This window comes from Salvelinus sp. IW2-2015, linkage group LG26 (genome assembly GCF_002910315.2).
Source record: "Salvelinus sp. IW2-2015 linkage group LG26, ASM291031v2, whole genome shotgun sequence".
Lineage (NCBI taxonomy): Eukaryota > Metazoa > Chordata > Actinopteri > Salmoniformes > Salmonidae > Salvelinus > Salvelinus sp. IW2-2015.
This window is the reverse complement of record NC_036866.1, coordinates 47724079-47741304: the sequence shown is the minus strand read 5'-3', so window position 1 is coordinate 47741304 and position 17226 is coordinate 47724079. Positions and strand designations below refer to the sequence as shown.

The window sequence follows — 17226 nt, the reverse complement described above, 5'->3', positions numbered from 1 at the left end:
ACTGTGTATAATCTTTAAGCTAAATTGTAAAATTAACTTGCTACTATTGAACCGTTATACAAGTACTCTACTCATGCCATTTTCACATCACTTTTATATTTTACCGATACACTTTCTTTTCCCCCTTAGGGCAGAAAGTGTACAATACCAAACTTAACAATTATTCTGTTGATGCTTGCTGGACAAGCCTATGTTGCCCTAAGGTCTACATAATTATTACTTCTGTGAATATCCGTTTGTTTTGCCTGTCGTGCACGCTATTAAGCTTATCTGGTCTTCATCGCGGAGTTGTATGAAACTGAAATCTTCTTCGTACTCAACTAGGCTTCTTACCTGCGGTTAAATATAAAATAGAGTGATAATTTTTTAGAAATATAAATTATCATGGACCAGTTGTCTCTCTTGCTTCGTCTTGAGCACCATGGAAAATACATAAGAAATCACTCCAAGACCTCAGTGGAAAGATATAGAGAATTGTTACCACTTCGCAAGCTAACGATCGGTTCGTATTCCTTGGAGACCACATTTCCACAACCTGAGACGGCATCCAACCAACCGTTCACTCTGGTACACACCAGTATACTAGTCTAACCCACGAATTTTATATACCCACCACAATATGAAGGCCACAAGCAGCTCGAAATTCACAAGGCCCTGCTCGGCTCAGGAAAGCGCAGAAGCGCTTCTGCTCTCCTAGCACCCCTTGACTATGAACGTGACTTTGGTTGCGAGAAAGTCAAACCAATCCTCAAGAGACAGAATCAATTGCCCACCTTGTGACATCGATGTGATAGGAAACAGGTACAAAGTAAAGTTGAGTCCTATTATCCACGAGTATCATTAAAATCTGAGTCTCCCATATTATGCGACGATGAGAAGCCTGAACAGCCACATCAAGTCGAAGCGAGAGAAGCCACTCCGCCCACGACCGTCCATAAAAACTAATATCCACGACTACTGCTATCCACTTGGAAGGACATAACTATTAAGTCGTGACATCCATTTGTAAGAAGATCGAAGAATCCACCACTATCCGCAAGAAACAGAAGAACACCATCCAAACCGTGACCTAGACCTACGGGGGTGCAGCATCGATACTGTGTGGCCGGTGCTTCTGCTGCCATGGAAGCGTACAAGTGTGTCATGCTTAATCGAAAAGATCGCATCATATTGACAAGCGGAAAAAATCTTTTATGCACCTGTCCTTGCTGCTGCAAGCCAAAGCGCCCCCACCAGCAGTTAGAATGCATTACCTCACTCCCCCACTCACCCGTTGGAGCAACATATCGAGAGCATCGCCGAGAGGTTGTGCGGCGAGGTTAAAGCTTGGTCGGCAAATGGGTCTTCCAAATGGACAAGTGACCCCAAGCATAACTTCCAAAGTTGTGGCAAAAATGGCTCCTTAAGGACAACAAAGTCAAAGTATTGGAGTGGCCTTCACACAGCCCTGACCTCACATCCTATGGAAAATTGTGGGCAGAACTGAAAAAGCGTCGTGTGCAAGACAAGGAGCCTACAAACCTGACTCAGTTACACCAGTTCTGTCAGGAAGAATGGCCAAATTCACCCAACTTATTATGGAAGCTTGTGGAAGGCTACCCAAAAACGTTTGACCCAAGTTAACAATTTAAAAGCAATGCTTACCAAAATACTAATTGAGTGTATGTAAACTCTGACCACTGGGAATTGATGAAAGCAATAAAGCTGAAATAAAAATTTATCTCTACTATTATTTCTGACATTTCACATTCTTAAAATAAAGTCCTAACTGACCTAAGACAGGAATTTTTACTGGAATAAAATATCAGGAATCGAAAACTGAGTTTAAATGTATTTGGCTAAGGTGTATGTAAACTTCCAACTTCAACTGTAAGTATTCAGACTCTACTCAGTACTTTGTTGAAGCACCTTTGGCAGGGATTACAGCCTCGAGTGTTCTTGGTATGAGGCTACAAACTTGGAACACCTGTATTTGGGAAGTTTCTCACATTCTTCTCTGCAGATACTCTGAAGCTCTGTCAAGTTGGTTGGCGAGCGTTGATGCACAGCTGTTTTCAGGTCTCTCCAGAGATGTTTGATCGGGTTCAAGTCTGTGCTCTGGCTGGGCCACTCAAGGGCATGAAGATACTTGTCCCGAAGCCACTCCTGCGTTGTCTTTGCTGTGTGCTAAGGGTCGTTGTGCTGTTGGAAGGTGAACCTCCGCCCCAGTCTGAGGTCCTGAGCACTCTGGAGGTTTTCATCAAGGATCTCTCTGTACTTTACTCTGTACATCTTTCCTTGATCCTGACTGGTCTCCTAGTCCCTGCCGCTGAAAAACATCTCCACAGCATGATGCTGCCACCACCATGCTTCACCGTAGAGATGGTGCCAGGTTTCCTCCAGACCTGACGCTTGGCATTCAGGCCAAGGAGTTCAATGTTGGTTACATCAGACGAGATAATCTTGTCTCTCATGGTTTGAGAGTCTTTAGGTGCCTTTTGACAAACTCCAAGCAGGCTATCATGTGCCTTTTACTTAGGAGCGGCTTCCGGCTGGCCACTACCATAAAGGCCCATTTGGTGGAGTACTGCAGAGATGGTTATCCTTCTGGAAGATTCTTCCATMTCCACAGAGGAACTCGGGAGGTCTGTGAGAGTGACCATCGGGTTCTTTGTTACCTCCCTGACCAAGGCCCTTCTCCCCCGATTGCTCAGTTTGGCCGGGCGGCCAGCTCTAGGAAGAGCCTTGGTGGTTCCAAACTTCTTCCACTTAAAAATGGAGTCCACTGTGTTCTTGGGGAACTTCAATGCTACAGACATTTTTTGGTACCCTTCCCCAGATCTGTGCCTTGACACAATCCTGTCTAGGAGCTCTACGAACAATTCCTTCGAACTCATGGCTTGGTTTTTGCTCTGACATGCACTGTCAACGGTGGGAMATTATATAGAGAGGTGTGTGCCTTTCCAAATCATGTCCAGTCAATTGAATTTACMACAGGTGGACTCCAATCAAGTTGTAGAAACATCTCAAGCATGATCAAATGTCTAAAAACCTGTTTTTGCTTTGTCATTATGGGGTATTGTGTGTAGATTGATGAGGAAAAATATTATTTTATTAATGTTAGAATAACGCTGTACCGTAACAAAACGTGGGAAAAGTCAAGGGGTCTGAATATTTCCCGAATGCACTGTATCTACAACCAGACTACCAGATTCCATGTGGATAAACCGTGACGGCCAGGATGGAGAAATTGTACAATGATTCCTCTGCCAGTACAAAGCACGAGCTCTCAGACACTCCATATGTGGTGTTAATAACAGATTGTTGGATTTCTATGAACACGCTGTCATACATCACTGCAACGAGCCATCACATTGATGAAAAATAGTGGGACATGATGTCCCATGCATGAAAATGTTAAGATCATTTTTACATTTGTCACATCCCTGTCGTGCGTTCGTGCGTGCGCATATTGACAGAACAGAGTGCTGGTGGAAACAGAATCAAAAGCAATGRCATCGTTTCCCACGGCAACGACAAACAAAATACAAAAGGCCTCCGGACAGACATCCATATGAGCTAAAAGGGCTCGTTGCGCACACCTGTCAGACTGTCACGCTCTTATAGGTGACATGGCAGAACCTGTCACTAAGCGCTCTATATCTCACACACAGAGGAGAGAAGTCAGAGTCAGACTGCTGCATTTTAAATCCATCTGAGTATATGGATATACACCAAACATTAGAAACACCTTTTGCCCTCAGAACAGCCTCAATTCATCTGGGTGTCGAGAGGGATGCTGGCCCATGTTGACTCCAATGCTTCCCACAGTTGTGTCAAGTTGGCTGGATGTCCTTTGCCTGGTGGACCGTTCTTGACACACACGGGAAACTGTTGAGTGTGAATAACCCAGCAGCATTGCAGTTCTTGACACAAACCGGTGAGCCTGGCACCTACTACCATAACCCGTTCAAAGGCACTTCATTTTTTGGTCTTTCCCGTTCACCCTCTGAATGGCACACATTCACAATCCATGTCTCAATTGTCCAAGGCTTAAAAATCCTACTTCAACCTCTCCTCCCCTTCATCTAAACTTATTGAAGTGGATTAAACAGCTGACATCAATAAGGGATCACAGCATTCACCTGATCAGTCTATGTCATGGAAAGAGCAGGTGTCCTTAATGTTTTGTACACTCAGTGTGTGTGTGTGTGTGTGTGTTATGTGTGTGTGTTTATGTGTGTGTTTATGTGTGTGTGTGTGTGTGGTGTGTGTGTGTGTGTGTGTGTGTGTGTGTGTGTGTGTGTGTGTGTGTGTGTGTGTGTGTGTGTGTGTGTGTGTGTGTGTGTGTGTGTGTGTGTGTGTGTGTGTGTGTGTGTGTGTGTGTTGTGTGTGTGTGTGTGTGTGTGTGTGCGTGTTAAAGGTCCAGTGCAGTCCAAATTATGTTTGACCTGTCTTTTGTATCATATTGTACAACAGCTGATGAAACTAACACTGTAAAAACTGTGATCAGTGTTTTTTCCTGATCTTCTAATCAGCAGGTTCGCGTGGGCGGAAGTTTCGGCTTGCCTGGTGACATCATTATGCTGGTCAATTGGTTAATAGACCAATAACAAAGAGAGTTCCAAACTTCTCTGCAAATAACAGCTGGTTTTCCCCTCCCCCTCAGACCACTCCCAGACAGTCCTAGCAAAATGTTTGCTTGCTAAAAATTATTTTGCTAAAAAGCTATTTTCGTCAATTTGAATGGAAAACATATTACAGTAAGGTACTCAAATGGTACCCAGAAACGATTTGATATTTTTATAAAAACGACTGCATTGGGTCTTAATACTGTGCACGTTCTGTATGAAGTGGTGGGGAGGGGGGCAGGGTGTCATGGCAACACAGGGTTGAGACGAGGCTGGTTGCCATGGAAAGAGAGCTTGGCGACCGATGGGTGAAGGAGCAAGAGAGAGAAAAAAGAGAGAAAGAAAAAGAGGAGATACTGAGCGTGTGCAGTAATGGAGCACCAGGGCAGTCAGACAGAGAAGAGAAAGAGAGAAAGAGAAAGAGAAAGAGGAGAAAGAGAAAGAAGAGAAGAGAGAGAGAGAGAGAGAGAGAAGAGAGAGAGAGAGAGAGAGAGAGAAAGAGAAAGAGAAAGAGAAAGAGGAAAGAGAAAGAGAAAGAGAGAGAGAAGAAGAGAGAGGAGAGAGGAAGAGAGAGAGCACTGAAAATACACCAAATAAGAGGAGAGAGAAAGAAAAAATAGAGAAGAGAAAAATAGAGAGAGAGAAAAGAAAAATAGAGAGAGAGAAAGAGAAAAATAGAGAAAGAGAAAAATAGAGAGAGAAGAGAAAAATAGAGAAAGAGAAAAAATAGAGAAAGAGAAAAATAGAGGAGAGAGAGAGAGAGAGAGAGAGAGAGAGAGAGAGAGAGAGAGAAGAGAGAAGAGAGAGAGAGAGAGACCCCTTTAACGCAAAGCAACAGTATCGGTAGACTGTATTCATTCAGGATTCATATAGCCTGTCTAGAGCATTCAATGCTCTCTAAGTTGCCCTGAAACTTAAACGTTTGAACCATTTCTTTTACAACTCCTGCTAGAGGCTCTGTCCTCACGTAGGTAAGTGTTTTCTATGGCTCCTTATGTATTACCAGGGTAGTCTGGTAAATCTTCACGTACAGAGTGCATCTAAAATGGCAACACATGCCCTACATAGTAGCCATAAGTAGTGAAAATGGTCACATTTCAGACACAGCCTGTTCAAAAAGACAACCGTTACCTAGCACACATCTAGCATCAACCGCCTTGGAGAAAACACTTTAAATAAACCAAATATGGCCTATACTGTATGTCCTGCATCTCAATAGTTGGGATAGTTGCTGGGTCTCGATAGTCTCACCGCTCCTCAAACACAGGTCGGGAGCATCTCAATAGTCTCACCGCACCTCAAGCGCAGGTCGGGTGCATCTCAATTAGTCTCAATTCAACTCAAACACAGCTTTGTGCATCTCAATAGTCTCACCTCACCTCAAACACAGGTCGGGTGCATCTCAATAGTCACACCTCAACACAGGTCGAGTGAAAGGGATATGTAGGAACGCCTACAGGGATTTGGCCTCCACCTGTCCATTTGTACAATGTCAAGGAGAGAAAGAGAGAGAGCTCAAGGAGAGGATAAATAATTAAATTCATCCCTAGTGTTCTGCTATGGTCAGGGGTCAGACGCGGAGGTAGGTTATGACAACCGTGCGTGTGTCTATGCGTGTGTCTTTCAGTGTGTGTGCCTGTGGGTGTCTGTCTGTCTGACTGCGTGTGTATGTGTTGACTCACAGGGTACGGTGCGGAGGTAGAGGTTGTCTCTGATGATCTGCTGGTGGTCGTGGTCCACGGAACCCTTGGAGAAGCGCAGATTGAGGTAGTGCCGGAGGTCCTTATCCACCATGCCCCCTACACACACACACACACACACACACACAAGGTTAAAATACACACTAAAAAACACACACAAGCAGGCAAGCAGGCGCATACACACACACACAAACAAACATGTAGTAAAACACAAACACACATCACAGTAATTGTGTGACTGAGAGGGACATGGACAGAGGCCTATTATATCACATCTCACTACTGACATAGTGTACTGAGTCTGACAGAGTGCATTGAGTCTCAATCTGGCAGTGTATCACCTCATCCCTACATCTCATGACAAACCCTAGTAAAACTTCAGTGGACACCAGGGGGGACAAACTCAATTCCTTGAGGGACTTTCATTTTGTGTCCAATAAAGACCTAAATAACCAGGTGAGKGGCGTTCCTAACTAATCAATTGACCTTAACTGACCAATCAAGTACAAGGGAGGAGCAAAAACCCGCAGACAAATGGTCGTCCAGGAATTGAATTTGAAACCCATTGTGTACACCATACACCATAGACTACACCACACGCCCCAAACCTCTCCCACTAAAATGTCTCCACATGACAAGGCCTGTATCTAGCACTACCAATTCCCAAAGAACAACATGACAACTTCACAGATCCAACACCATCCAGCTACTTCCTTACAACAGCACTAACACTGTACGCCATTCTCCGCATTCACATGTCACCACACCCCCATCCCCACCCCTAACGACACATCATATTACCCAACATTTAACATGCAGGTAGGGCTGTGGCTGCCATGAAATTTTGTCAGCCGGTGATTGTCAAGGAAATAAACTGCCGGTGTCACGGTAATTGACCGTTAATTAACATAAACACATTTGTGACTTGTTTCAGGAAACTAGGCGTATGTCGCGCATTACTACTTCACAGGAGTGCCATTTGAACTTTAAAAAAGTTTTTTATCAAAATACATTTTATGGCAGAAATACATTTTGGAACATGTGAAGTTTCATGTGCCTTAATAAAAAACTTGTACGCCGTCTGTAAATACCAAAAAAATAGTTAAATTACAAGCCTAGTTGGTTTAGCCACGGAAAAACACAGCAACCTTCCCGCTAGCCATGATTGGCTGAGATAATGAGTGGGCTGGACATGACAAGAGATGAGTTCGGATTGGTCTGCCATGTAGCCAGCTTCTGTCTATAATATGAACTGGTCAGTATGTGTAGGTAATCCTTTCTAATGCATCTTTATTTTTTATATATATCACGTAGGAGAACTGCATAAGTGCTGCTCTCCACGTTCTGGAGGACCGAGTTCAGAAATCAGTGGAATCAGAGTATGATAGCTAAGGAGATGGAGAAAATTCTGCCATTTGATTGCAAATATGCAGACGGAGTCGAAAAAAGAGAACACACAGAAAGCTGTTGTATAAAACACCTGGCTCCAGAGGACATCTTCAAACTAAGGGCAACCATGGAATCGTGACAGAGGGAGAAGCGTCCATCCATGTATACGGGTAAGAGAGTCTAGCTAGCTACATTTTCAGATATTACATGTTTCTAAGTTAAAGTGTACTGTTAGCTAGCTAATGGTAGCTGGCTGGCTAGCTAGCTAACGTTACATGTATGATCTGTGTAGTAATATTACTCGTATCTCAGAGCCATTTGCATTGCTTATTATGGTTCATAATCCCAATGGTCAGAGTGGGCTATTCTCTCATTTGTGTCTGGAAGTAGCTAGCAAGCTAGCCATTGTTAGCCAGTTAGCTTGGGTTCTTAACTTCTGTTGTTAGGTCAGAACGCTCGGATCAAACCTACTCCTCGGCCAGAGCGTCCTGTGTGCAATCTGAACACTACGAGAGTGAAACGCTCTGAGTTTACGGACGCCCAGAGCACACTCTGGCACAAAATTACGAACACACCCGTAGTACAAGCCAGCCGTAGTACAAGCCAGTCTTGAAATCTTTGCTTGTTTAGTACATAGCCTCACATGTGAATCCTTAAAGAGATGTGTGGGGCTACAGCCTTAAGACGGTGTGAACGATGCTGAATGGGTTTTATTTTATTTATTTATATTTTATAGTATGAAGAATACAATTGAACGCAGCTGAATAAAATAGAAAGGATATTTTCTCCAAACAATTTGAGAGACTGCGCCCATGCGGCTACTCTGTGTTGAGAGGTTAAAAAATAAATAGGTACTCCTATAATTTAGAGGTATGTATGTAACATTAGGTGTGATACAAATGTTGCGCTATATGTTTAGATTTTTAATACATTCTAAGGCTGCATGACAACTTTAATGACGATTTCAAAAAAAAGTTGCATGAAAAGGCATGAGCTCTGCTTTGTTTTTAGCGCAGGCTGTACACAATTCATCAGTCTCTCATTCACAATTTGACAATTTGCCCGGCTACATCCCCTTGTGTGGCTGTAATGCCACCTAATAAAATCCATGCCTTGGGCACAACGGCTGAATATAATATTTATAATTCCTTTCTCCAGGCTGCATGCCAAATCACCTCTCACTCACGTGATCGGGTGTTTCTCACAGGCTACAAGAGAAGACAGAACACACACTAGAGATGCAACTGAGCTCGTCCTCATCCAATTCCGATGTGCATATTGAAGATATACTGTCCACACATACTTTGTTAGCCAACAATATGAGTAGGCCTAATGAACAGCAAAATCACTAACCTGTCAATCTACTATCCCCCATTCTATTCTGTGCAAGAAATAAATATTCCAAACATAGTCTGGGACAGTTGTGGGATGCGATAGATCCCAAATTAATTCAACCACTAGCATCAAAAAAACTGTTTTAACCAATGAGCCTGACACAATAGATGAGAACGTTTAGCTTAAAATGTTGATAAACTATTATGAGGTTTGTTTCACATTATGAGCGTAGCAATGCACACACGGCAGTAGCCTATAAGCGTGAATATTCCATTAGCAGGAAAACACCATTCTCAAAATTGACCACAAATGCGATTATTCATGTATTGCTTTTATTATAAAGGAGCATTTTAATAGAAAAAAATGTTCTTCCCCGAACTTGAAACTCACACGCTGCGTATGTACAGTGCATTTGGAAAGAATTCAGACCCCTGGATTTTTTCACATTTTGTTACGTTACAGACTTATTCTAAAATGGATGAAATAGTTTTTTCCCTCATCAATCTACACACAATACCCCATACAAAGACAAAGCAAAAATAGGTTTAAAAAATGTTGCAATTTTGTTTAAACTGAAATATCATATTTACATAAGTATTCAGTTCCTTTGCTCAGTACTTTGTTGAAGCACCTTTGGCAGTGATTACAGCCTCGAGTCTTCTTGGGTATGACGCTACAAGCTTGGCACACTTGTATTTGGGGAGTTTCTCCCATTCTTCTCTGCAGATCTTCTCAAGCTTTGTCAGGCCGCCGCACAGCAATTGTCAAGTCTCTCCAGAGATGTTCGATCGGGTTCAAGTCCGTGCTCTGGCAGGGCCACTCAAGGACATTCAGAGACTTGCCCCGAAGCCACTCCTGCGCTGTCTTTGATGTGTGCTTAGGGTCGTGGTCCTGCTGGAATGAGAACCTTCGCCCCAGTCTGAGGACCTGAGAGCTCTGGAACAGGTTTTCATTAAGCATCTCTCTGTACTTTATTCCGTTCATATTTCCCTCGATCCTGAGTGGTCTCCCAGTGCCTGCCGCTGAAAAATATCCCCACAGCATGATGCTACCACCACCCTACTTTACCATAGGGATGGTGCTAGGTTTCCTCCAGACGTGACGCTTGGCATTCAGGCCAAAGATTTCAATCTTGGCCGTCATGTGCCTTTTACTGAGGAGTGGCTTCCGTCTTGCCACTCTACCATTAAGGCCTGACTGGTAGAGTGCTGCAGAGATGGTTTTCCTTCAGGAAGATTCTTCCATCTCCACAGAGGAACTCTGGAGGTCAGTCAGATTGACCATCGGATTCTTGGTTACCTCCCTGACCAAGGCCCTTCTCCTCCGATTGCTCAGTTTGGCCGGACGGCCAGCTCTAGGAAGAGCCTTGGTGGTTCCAAACTTCTTCCGTTTAAGAATGATGGAGACCACTGTGTTCTTGGGGATCTTTAAAGCTGCAGAAATGTTGTGGTACCCTTCCCCAGATCTGTGCCTCGACACAATTCTGTCTTGGAGCTCTACAGACAATTCTTTCGACCTCATGGCTTGGTTTTTGCTCTGACATGCACTGGTCAACTGTTTAACCTTATATAGACAGGTGTGTGCCTTTCCAAATCATGTCCAATCAATTGAATTTACCGCAGGTGGACTCCAATCAAGTTGTAGATCATTGGAAACACGATGTACACRAGCTCAATTTCGAATCTCATAGCAAAAGGTCTGAAAACTTACGTAAATACGGTAATTTGATATACATTTGTAAAAGAACAGTTTTTGCTTTGTCATTATGGGGTATTGTGTGTAGATTGTTGAGCAAAAGCATTAATTTAATCAATTTTAGAATAAGGCTGTAACGTAATAAAATGTGGGAAAAGTAAAGGGATCTGAATACTATCCGAATGTCAGTTAGGCTCTACACCCATTGTAAAGCAGATTAATGTGCTTCATTTTAAGAAGTTATTTGGCCACTTTATTTGTGATACAAACCTTATCAAAACATATAGGCCTAGAACATTTAGCAACAAAAAAACATGCACTGTTTCTTGCCTTAAGTTGGGCATAATTCACAAGTGATAACATATCATTCACAAGTGATAGGCTAATATTGTCACCCATCAGACTATTCTTGATTTAATCTTGTCTTTACATGTACTAAATAATATTTGTGACATTTGTTTTGATTTAGAAAGGACAATTATCTTGCACCTGACTCGAATCGGGCAGGGGAAAAATACATTTAATCTATGCACTTAAAGAGTGAATGGAGGACGCTTTTCCTGTGGTTAATTTTCATGCCAGCCAGGTAGGCTATACTCCTGTTGTAAAGAGAAGCAATGTGCTTAATATCAGGAAAGTTGAGAAGTAAATATAGTAGGCCTAGCCTATAGAAAGATGATGGGATCCTCCTCTTTTTAATAGAGGCCATCACTCTGTTTTCTCACACAATTGCATAGCCTATAGAAATGTTGAGCAACATGAGCTCATGGGCTCACATGAAGTATTTKATGATATTTTCGATYACATTTGCATTGATGTCAGAGTGATTAGAGAGACAACAGAGTGCTGAGTACCAGGCAGTTAGCAAGTTTGGTAGGCTACTAATGACCATCAGCAGCATCAGAGCTTGGAGAAGCCAAATTACCATGACTAAACAGTCATGTGGAATTTGACTGCCATCATGACCCGTGACCGCCGATGTGGCGGTAATACGGTCACCATAACAGCCCTACACACAGGATGGTCATACAGTGAATGAAGACTTCCTCACAAACAGAGAGGACACTCATTCAGTAGGACATTCATATCATCTTCACAAGTATGTACAAGCTAAGGTTACACTAAGTACATACACTGTATCCTACCCACTGGCACAGGCACTGTCATGTATAAATGACAAACATGTCCAGCCACTCATGCATACACAATGACAATGATGTTTACTGTCCTTAAAAGAGGAATTGCTTTTACAGGAGCACACACACACTACAGTTACACAAACCCTGTCACACACACTCAAGATCAACTGTGCACATGACCACACACGCTTGCAAATGTGCGCACACACAGTAGAGGACGACCGATTATGATTTTTCAACGCTGATACCGATTATTAGAGGGCCAAAAAAGCCGATACCGATTAATCGGCCGATTTTTTTTTATTTATTTGTAATAATGACAATTACAACAATACTGAATGAAAACTTATTTTAACTTAATATAATACATCAATAAAATCTATTTAGCCTCAAATAAATAATGAAACATGTTCAATTTGGTTTAAATAATGCAAAAACAAAGTGTTGGAGAAGAAAGTAAAAGTGCAATATGTGCCATGTAAGAAAGCTAATGTTTAAGTTCCTTGCTCAGAACATGAGAACATATGAAAGCTGGTGGTTCCTTTTAACATGGAGTCTTCAATATTCCCAGGTAAGAAGTTTTAGGTTGTAGTTATTAAAGGAATTATAGGACTATTTCTCCTAACGATTTGTATTTCATATACCTTTGACTATTGGATGTTTCTTATAGGCACTTTAGATTGCCAGGTAACAGTATAGCTTCCATCCCTCTCCTCGCCGCTACCTGGGCTCGAACCAGGCACACATTGACAACAGCCACCCTCGAAGCAGCGTTACCCATGCAGAGCAAGGGAACAACTACTCCAAGTCTCAGACGAGGGACGTTTGAACGGCTATTAGCGCGCACCCCGCTAACTAGCTAGCCATTTCACATCGTTACACCAGCCTCATCTCGGGAGTTGATAGGCTTGAAGTCATAAACAGCGCAATGCTTGAAGCATTGCAAAGAGCTGCTGGCAAAGAGCACGAAGTCAGACTGCTCTATCAAATCATAGACTTAATATAACATAATAACACACAGAAATACGAGCCTTAGGTCATTAATATGGTCGAATCCGGAAACTATCATCTCGAAAACAAAACGTTATTCTTTCAGTGAAATACGAACCGTTCCGTATTTTATCGAACAGGTTGCATCCATGAGTCTAAATATTCCTGTTACATTGCACAACCTTCAATGTTATGTCATAATTACGTAAAATTCTGGCAAATTAGTTCGCAATGAGCCAGGCGGCCCAAACTGTTGCTTATACTCTGATCTGCATGCAATGAACGCAAGAGAAGTGACACCAATTTCACCTGGTTAATATTGCCTGCTAACCTGGATTTCTTTTAGCTAAATATGCAAGTTAAAAAAAATATACTTCTGTGTATTGATTTTAAGAAAGGCAGTGATGTTTAATAAGGCGTTTTAAAAAATAAATAGGCGTCCAAAATTACCAATTTCCGATTGTTATGAAAACTTGAAAATCGGCCCTAATTAAATCGTCCATTCCGATTAATCGATCGACCTCTAACACACACATACGCGCACAGAATCACTGCCCTAGACAGTGTAACTACACAGACTCGAATCAAACACACATACACACATGCACACATGCACACAGCTTCTAACCCTGGCGATGACAACTGTACAGATTCGATCTGGAAAAACACATAGCTCTTCCTCATCAATAACATCATATGTAAAAATGAAGGTCACCATTTTAGCCAAGCTCTGAGGCACTGGTGAATTCGACCACAACATAACTCTGCTKGTTAGAGCAGGAGAGGAGAGAGAGGAACAGAGGAGAGCAAACCAACAAAAAAACGGYAGCTGATTGGGAAAAGCCTGATTAACAAGATGATCAGACGGTCGGAGTGTGAAGATCAGAACTGACACAATCAGAGCTGAACACATACATACACAAGCATGCACAGCTGCAAGGAAACACACACCAGCACAGACAGCGTAGGCACCTCATCAGCAGCTGGCCCAGCTGGCAGGACTGGTAAAATAGGTCCGCTGTTCTCCACAGGTATACATCCACAGAGAGCCCTGTCCTCCCAGTCGTCCTCTAGCCCTGTGCCCAGACACGGAGCATCCTCTACTGTTTTGGCCAGCCTCTACGTCCCTCTGTCCCTGATTCTTTACCGATGCTCCAAGCACACAGCCCCCGCTGCAGCTAATTTACATCCCAGGAATGGCGATGGAGACGGGGGAAGAGGGATAGAGACCAGTGGGAGACGACAGAGGGGAAAAGAATTCTGCCAGTGGGAAGCCGGCCTCATCCAGATCTGGATGCTGATTGGTTAGAGGGGTTCTACAGTCCTGTAGTGCCCCCTGTTGACTGACGGCAGTAGTGCACTGAGGTGCAGATCCAGATGATAAAATGTATCATAAGGGACTGGAATTACACACCTCATTCAAACCATGATAAAGCAGGGAGAGAACATGCGATTCTGGTGCAGGCTTGCAGCCTGCAAAGTATAGMCTAGCGAATTTGATTTTAATTTTGAAATAATAGGGCCTATTTGTAGAATTAGTAGGCTGACGCATATATATACACACACCTTTCATAAAATGTCCCCTAATGTTATTAGCCTACCTCCTCTGTCTCTCGCTGTTGTTGCTTCATTCCTTTCAACAGCTAAATTAAATACGTTTTGTTTTCCTTATCTTCGTCATTCTAATGACATCCTTGAATAATATACTGTAGGAATAGAATTAGATGCAGAAGGCCTTCACTTCTCTTCATGAAGATTGAATGGTTATGGGTCTGAATAAATAWCTGYTATAGCCTTCCGCCATTGCACATTCACTCTTCTTTCAAACTACCCGTGAGTTCTATTGGCTGCTGTATTTAACGTTCAGCAAACAACAGCAAATATTCCATTTGTWTAATCTTTGAATATTACATTGGTATAAGAAATGCAAAAAAAAATGATGTCCAGCAAGCTATTGTAGTCTAGCTTTTCCTGCATGGGACTCCAAGGAGAGTCCCATGAAGGAGAGAGTCCAGCTGAGCACAGGTGCATTCATATTGCGCAAGAGACAGAGGCTATAAGTTAGAAGCTTACTATGCATAACCCATCATTAATTAGCTAATTATAGGGCTAATACTGCATGGAATATATTACCTGAAGGTGACCCCTGAAAGCCAGATGGAGATGGGTRAATTATATGCGCATTCTGTCTTTATATACTATTACTGTACCACAGGCATAAAACGTTACGATGATGAGATGATAGGTCTACAAGCATTGTGAACTGCACTCCATACTGAGATGGGCTGTCTGTCCCCACCCTGAGTGTTGATGATTCATCATGCAGAGGTCGTAGAAAAGCCAGATTTAGACAATCACATATAATTTAACAGTTTCATTTCACACAATGCTGTTCATATTAATAATTTATTATCATTTACCGGTTTCTCACAGTTATTTATCCTGGGAAAAGSGAGTGGTTTTGGKCGGTATATTCTGGTAAATCTCAGTAACCAGGTTCCCGCCATTCAAACCTAGTAACTACACAAACCCTAAGAGAAAGAATGTATTCAGGAGAACAGGACAGGAAACACTGTGTCCAAATTAGATGAATGTGTGCTTTACACTGCTATGAAATTATTTCATTTTTTAATGATCACGCAAAAAGAAACAAATGATGACTGGTGACCTTTGACATGGCACTCTTTCACACTCCTCAACATAGAAGAAATAAACATAAGAAAAACATGAATATCGTTTGAATCATCAGGACCCCAGAAGGGGGCCTGAGACTTTCTCAATCAGAGATTTACAGCCTGGTTTACATTGCCAGATAAGGATAGAGGTTTTTAATGTCCAACATTTTTGTAATGCAAAAGCACCATGCAAAAATGTTTTTAAAATACTGTAAACCTAATTATAATCTCAGACTATAATTTATTTGGAAATTTTTCTTTAACAATGTGCATTATAAGGAGGCAAGTTTTTATATTGCTCAGTTCACTAAACTCTTGTTAAATTAAATTGCCKCTTTAGGGTTCAGGTTGTGTTAAATGAGGAGAGGGAGGAGTCGGACATGGGGCCATGTCAAAGGTCATCATTCATCACATTAATTGTCAATTGTCATTTGGACACAAATAACTTTCTGTCAGTCTGAGATATACAGTCGGTTTGTTCCCTGCAGCTGTCTGACTGCCTGCCTGCGGGAACAATATAGTCTTTGCAAGGGGACTTTGTCTGTATCAACCGTCAGTGCTGACGAGGAGGAAGAGGGTAATGTTGAACTCAGACATTTTGGTGAAACACTTCAACTAATTTACCAGTGGTTTACAGCAGGTGTTAAGGTAATTTCCATGTAAAAGTAACCATGTGACATGTGAAGTTCTGATCAGGCCCAACTACACCAAACAAGGGCACTGCGTTCATCCACCTCGGGCCTCCTCGCCTCCCTACCTTGAGGAAGTACAGTTCCCGCTCAGCCCAGTCAAAACTGTTCGCTGCTCTGGCACCCCAATGTGGAACAAACTCCCTCACGACGCCAGGTCAGCGGGTCAATCACCACCTTCCGAGAGACACTGAAACCCCACCTCTTAAGGAATACTAGGATAGGATAAAGTAATCTTCTACCCCCCCCCCCTTAAAAGAGTTAGATGCACTATTGTAAAGTGGTTGTTCCATTGGATATCATAAGGTGAATGCACCAATTTGTAAGTCGCTCTGGATAAAGCGTCTGCTAAATGACTTCAAATGTAAAATGTAAATGTAAGTTCATATGAGCATGTCAAATTGGGTGTCAAATGAAAGCTAAGAGTCTATTACTTTTGAGAATGACTGTACTGTATGTACCAGTCAAAAGTTTAGAAACACCACTCATTCAAGGGTTTTTCTTTAGTTTTGCTTTTTCTACATTGTAGAATAATAGTGAAGCTATCAAAACTATGAAATTACACATGTAGTAACCAATAAAGTGTTAAACAAATCAAAAAATATTTCAGATTTTAGATTCTTCAAAGTAGCCCACCTTTGCCTTGATGACAGCTTTGAACACTCTTGGCATTCTCTCAGTCTTGAAGGAGTTCCCACATATGCTGAGCACTTGCTGGCTGCTTTTCCTTCACTCTGCGGTCCAACTCATCCCAAACCATCTCATTTGTTGAGTGTTGGGTGATTGTGGAGGCCAGGTCGTCTGCTGCAGCACTCCATATCTCCTTGTCAAAAAGCCCGTACACAGCCTGGATGTGTGTTGGGTATTGTCCTGTTGAAAACAATTGACAGTCCCACCAAGTGAAAACCAGATGGGATGGCGTATCACTGCAGAATGCTGTGGTAGCCATGCTGGTTAAGTGTGCCTTGAATTCAAATAAATCACTGACAGTCTCACCAGCAAAA

The 17226-nt window shown here is 42.4% G+C and overlaps 1 protein-coding gene across 7 annotated transcripts in view; it reads right to left on the bottom strand.

Annotated features, from left to right (window-relative positions):
• Positions 1 to 17226, bottom strand: part of LOC111952472 (membrane-associated guanylate kinase, WW and PDZ domain-containing protein 2) — a 289912-nt gene that overhangs the window by 250765 nt on the left and 21921 nt on the right. For 6 of the 7 annotated variants that reach the window (XM_023971164.2, XM_023971166.2, XM_023971168.2 and 3 more), the window contains exon 2: positions 6293 to 6409. In XM_023971164.2, the coding sequence (XP_023826932.1) occupies positions 6293 to 6409 (117 nt within the window). Of the gene's footprint in view, positions 1 to 6292; positions 6410 to 13830; positions 14068 to 17226 lie in introns of those variants that run through there. The other variant, XM_023971167.2, reaches the window with a different exon arrangement.